The following is a 5,000-nucleotide window of genomic DNA, read 5'->3' on the forward strand; positions in this document are numbered from 1 at the left end:
TGCGATTGACCACAAAACATTCACACAAACTTCCTTTCAAAAGCAGTTCGCAAGAGAATTGGGTAAGATTTCAAAAGAGTTTTTCAAGCATGACTATTATCATAACAATCATTGTTTTCTTTTCTCATTTGTTATAATAATTATGGATAAGAACATGGATAACAAAATGGTTAATAGCGAAACTAATACACATTTCAATCAATTTTTTTTTTTTCCCACTTTACACATTTACATTTTTCCCTGTGGCCATTACAGATCGAGAGCGAAGACAAATATAACAAAGAATGGGTCAGAGTCACCAAGAAGATCTTCGAGATCAAAGACGTCCAGAAGTTGCGTGAGTTCATCGTAAATCACATCAACTTCATTCACTACCAAGACAAAAACGGCCTCACTCCGCTGCACTTGGCTGCTCACCAAGGCCGTGAGACGTGCGTCAGAGAGCTACTGGACCACGGTGCCTTGCCCATCGCCCTTACCAAAGACCTCAAGACCCCAGCTGACTTAGCAAACTCTCAGGGCCATAGGGAGATTGCGGAGATGATTGAGAAAAGGATCCGAGTCAACGACAATGGGGACCAGGTAATGATCATGGTTCTGTTTAATTATTATTTTTCTATTCTTAATTGTTAAGCATGGGTTTTGCTTTTAGATTTGAAATGACTTCCTTTATTTGAAATTTTACAGGAATGGTTAATGTCAATTCATAAGAGATGAATAGCATCTTATATTTTGCATGCATTTTTCTCGCAACATTGTCATTTAACGATAATTTTGCAATGAAGTATCAGTAAAATACATCGATGTACACATGAATATCTATAACTATTGTCTCGGGAAGATACATCGATTCATACATATAGAGAGAAATAATGGCAAATAGATACATAAAGAAATTTATTATCCTTTACAGTGGTCTAAACTGTATCATTTCATTCACTTTTCAGAAATTGTATGTCACGAGGCTACCAATGTTGTTTCTTTTTTTGGTTACTCACGGAATTAATGTTTACAGAGCCGTAGCGACGTATCTAAACGATACTTCCAACTTCTTGAGGCAATTTCCATGGGAGGGACATTCTCTGCAAATGATGTAGAAGACAAAAGGTCAAGAGTCGATTTGGTGAAGAGAGTGGCATCGTTGCTTGCAACTGGAACTCCTCTCGAATTTCACGGATCCTTCATCTACAGCGCTCTCCTACTCGCCATTTCCACAAATAGCACACCGCTTCTCCCCCTTCTGCTGGCTGCAGGTGCTCCCCTCACTGCTACCACCTCTGGTCTCGGACCCCTACAGCTGGCCTGGATCACCCCAGGGGTAACACCCTGGGTCAGTGTAGTGGTTGCTAGGGTAAGTGACAATTTGTTAACACATTTGGACACATGAGTTCATTGATATCAATCCCTGAAGTGTAAAGTTTACCGCCGTCAGCATACAAGGTCAATTTTAGATATCAGGTTATTTTCACAAAGTCATTTATGTAAATCAAGAAAAGAAGAGGCCCTAGTAATGACCCTTGAGGTACACCACGAGAGTTCAGATTAAAGTACAGCATTTATGGACAAACTTGTGTCGTGAGAAGATCCTATGAAATCCATGAAGTTATCAAGTGGTCGAGTGCCCTTACTAACTAGCTTATGTGCCATATTGATCAAATAATTATTGAAATGATTAGATATTTTACTAGGATCTCGAGTTTGAACTCGGTTAGTGTCCATCATTTGAATTTGAGATGAATTATTGAGTTAATAACCTTTCATGTATTTCTTTAATTATTAGAATTAGATTTTGATATACCAGTATAATATTTGTATTGAGCAGAGTGAATCACTTGAGTGAGGTGATTCCGTGCTCGTCTAATTGCCATTCTGCTTATCTACGCTGAAGCCTATTCTTTTCACTTGTAAGAGCCCTTACTGCTGCATGGTTGATCAAATTGTTTGGTCTTAGTTAATCTATATTTTTATGGAAAAAATAAAAGATCATAGCAGAAAAATCGTGTGTAATTTATTGTAAACATCAGGATCACTGAACAGCAGACTAGATCCCAGCATACATTATTTAAGAAATTCCTGAATTAGGTATTATTTTTGTTAAAGTCTCTATAGGTTACTTTAATCTTCTTCCTTGTTCCACGATTAATACTAATTCTAAATGTAGAAAAAGACGGAAAGTGATCAGAAATGGTTGTATGTATGACACAGCTCGTTACATTACTGGACGGTTTGTTGGACCAAATATGATTTGTCAAAGTAGCTGACGTGAAACTCACCTGGTCGTCTAGGTAATCAAACCGCCTGCCATTCCATTCGAGCTGTGACTTGAGATGACTATTTTCTCGGTGTGGCTTGCATTTCAGGTGAAAGACAATGATTTTCATGTTCCAAGCTAGCTTTAGCACTCAGTTCATCTATTGATTTTTGAGTAAATTCCAAACTACAACCAGATGGCATCTTATTGCTTCTGGTTAATTCTACCGATAGTGTCACTCATATATTCTCAGGTCATCAAGTAGTATTTTGAACACCTCCAATTCCTTAATCGGGTCGCGTTCAGCAGCACGTAGAGGTAAAGAGATATGAGGCGCTTACTGAGCGGATCGTGCCGTCACGAACTTTAGTATACATCCACAAACTTTAAGGACATGTCATTGAGGTTCCCCTGACCATCATCACATTATCATATGCCCATAAAAGCCCAATTACTTTTAATCATTTTTACCTTATTTACTAATCTTGCCAACCTTATGTCACTTGTGTACTTCTTGAAGATATTGCTGATCTAAACCATCCGGAGATTATGGTTTTGTGGTAGACTTGACCACGTTTGTTTATGTATACATTTGATTTACAGGCCATCCGACTCAAACTCGGGGTGGAAATGGACTTCTCTCCTGACGAACACATGCTGAAATCAGCCATTCTTAATCTTATACAACAACTGAAAAGAATGGAGCCTTGGAAAGTAAAGTTCGTTAGTGGTGAGAACGACCCAGAACATCTTACCCAGTTGCTGATTACAGCCTGTAGGCGGGGAGCTACTACGTCTGCCTGGTGGGCGTGGCAGGCAGGTGGAAGCACATGTGACCTTTCCAACTCAGCCCTCCAAGCGGTCTTTGACACAGAGCAACCGCATCTGGACACGGCAAAGAAACTGATTAGCCACATGGGAAGTAATCCTTTCATATCAGCTGAAGACGGTTCTCTTCTCTTCAGTAAGATTCCAATGGAGATTCAGAAACAGCTGCTGCAGGTCAGTGGTAAAGAGCAGTCACTCGGAGTGAAAATAGTGTCACTCAGCATATTCTTTCTTGCAATTTTACGTGTAATCTTGAAGTAATATTCATGATTGTTGAATATCATCATGTACATATATCATTCTTTACTTGCTTGGTTTGTTTAAATATTTATGTTCCTATTTAGGTCCTCAGTTAGGCTGGTCATTTAGAACATTACAGATATTGTATTCGATACCTACACCTAACATATACTCTTATACACATTCTAATATGTTGTGTTATTGTTTAGGATTCTCTTGCGAAGGAATACCAATGCCTGTACACGAAGATGGCAAAGGCACGACACCACAGGAATTCAGAAAAAGTCAAAGAGCTGCAACATCTCGTGGTCCTACTGATTATTCTTTACATTCAGTACGAAAGACAAGGTGAAGAAAAGTCTTACCCTTTGCTGCAAGACCTTTTGATGTCTAGTGAGTTGGGACTAACGGCAAATCAAGAAGAGGAATTACATGTTTCCAATGAAGAATGGATTGCAAGCCTTATCAAGAAACTTGATGTTGGTTATGAAGGTAAGAACAGTAAGGATGAGGATGATGACTTCAGTGAACTAACTGAAAGCATGAGATTGTTCTCTATAAGAAAACAAAAATGCAATGCACATATACAACATAAACAGAAATATGTAAATCTTCTGTATGTAAGAGCACTGAAGTTGTGTAGTGTAAATAATCTTACTGCATTTCTTTATTTGCTAGCCACTGTGGCAGCAGTCGATGTAAAATCAGAAGTAGATCCAATATGTGATACAAGAGCGCTTCATCATGCTGCCATGCATGGTAACCTGTCCATAGCAATGTCTCTGATCCACTTTGGGTGTTCTAGAGAAGCCAGAGATCGTAGCGGGAACACGCCTTCGCACTATGCTTTCATGGCAGGTCATGAGGAGGTTGCACAATTTCTCACAAATAGAATTAAAAATAACCGTGGTTTACGGCCACATGATATGTTTAAGGGATACCAAATTTATCTTGACCAGCAAAGCCTCAGTCTAATTAGGGATGAACGGGAGAGATGTAATGACAGCAAAGAATTAATTGAACGTCATCTTGACCATCTGCGAGAGACATGGGAAGCCAAAGGGGGTCTCAGTAACACAATCAAGGATATCCATGTGGACTTTACAAAGGGAGAATCTTCAGAAGTTAGACAAGCCATCACAGACGTAGTACAACACCTCACTTCTGAAATTGCCAAAGTAAACAAATTCTTTGATGGAGAACTTGTCGGTGTAGGAAGTGCTGCAGATGATACCAGGCTGTTCTGCCCAGACGAATATGACTTCAATCTGGTTCTGAAAAATGTAAGTGGTCATCCGGGACAAGGTCTCAAAATTGAGCTAAAAAATTCCCCTGAAAGTGAAAGAGTTCAAAAGTACATAGAATTATCAGTTGAAAGAGATGAACTCAAAGATCTTATGCAAGGATCAAATTTCACGGATACATTCTATCAAACAGCAAAAAGATGTCTGAAAAACTTGAGGCTTGGTGACGAGAGGCTCATCTTTATCTCTCCTGGAATCGAGAAAACTCAGGTAGGTATCAATTTGCACATGATATGGATGGGTCAGGAGTTCCCTCTGTTGATGATAGATGTGGATATAGTTCCAACAGTAGAGGCACCATGGCCCCAGCAGCTCCCACAGCCCCTTCTTACCCCTTCAAACATGAACACAGTTTATCTCAGCAAGATGGTTGGCAG

The 5,000-nt window shown here is 39.5% G+C and overlaps 1 protein-coding gene across 1 annotated transcript in view; it reads left to right on the forward strand.

Moving 5' to 3' along the window:
* Window positions 1–5,000, forward strand: part of LOC122242923 (uncharacterized) — a 10,819-nt gene that overhangs the window by 2,801 nt on the left and 3,018 nt on the right. The window contains exons 5-9 of the mRNA XM_043000354.2: window positions 1–62; window positions 256–582; window positions 1,016–1,351; window positions 2,855–3,253; window positions 3,529–5,000. The exon at window positions 1–62 is cut by the window's left edge and continues 588 nt beyond it; the exon at window positions 3,529–5,000 is cut by the window's right edge and continues 3,018 nt beyond it. Coding sequence (XP_042856288.2) covers window positions 1–62; window positions 256–582; window positions 1,016–1,351; window positions 2,855–3,253; window positions 3,529–5,000 — 2,596 coding nt within the window. The remainder of the gene's footprint in view (window positions 63–255; window positions 583–1,015; window positions 1,352–2,854; window positions 3,254–3,528) is intronic.

This window comes from Penaeus japonicus, unplaced genomic scaffold, assembly GCF_977035675.1.
Source record: "Penaeus japonicus unplaced genomic scaffold, GWHDUDI00000001_assembly GWHDUDI00000025, whole genome shotgun sequence".
NCBI lineage: Eukaryota > Metazoa > Arthropoda > Malacostraca > Decapoda > Penaeidae > Penaeus > Penaeus japonicus.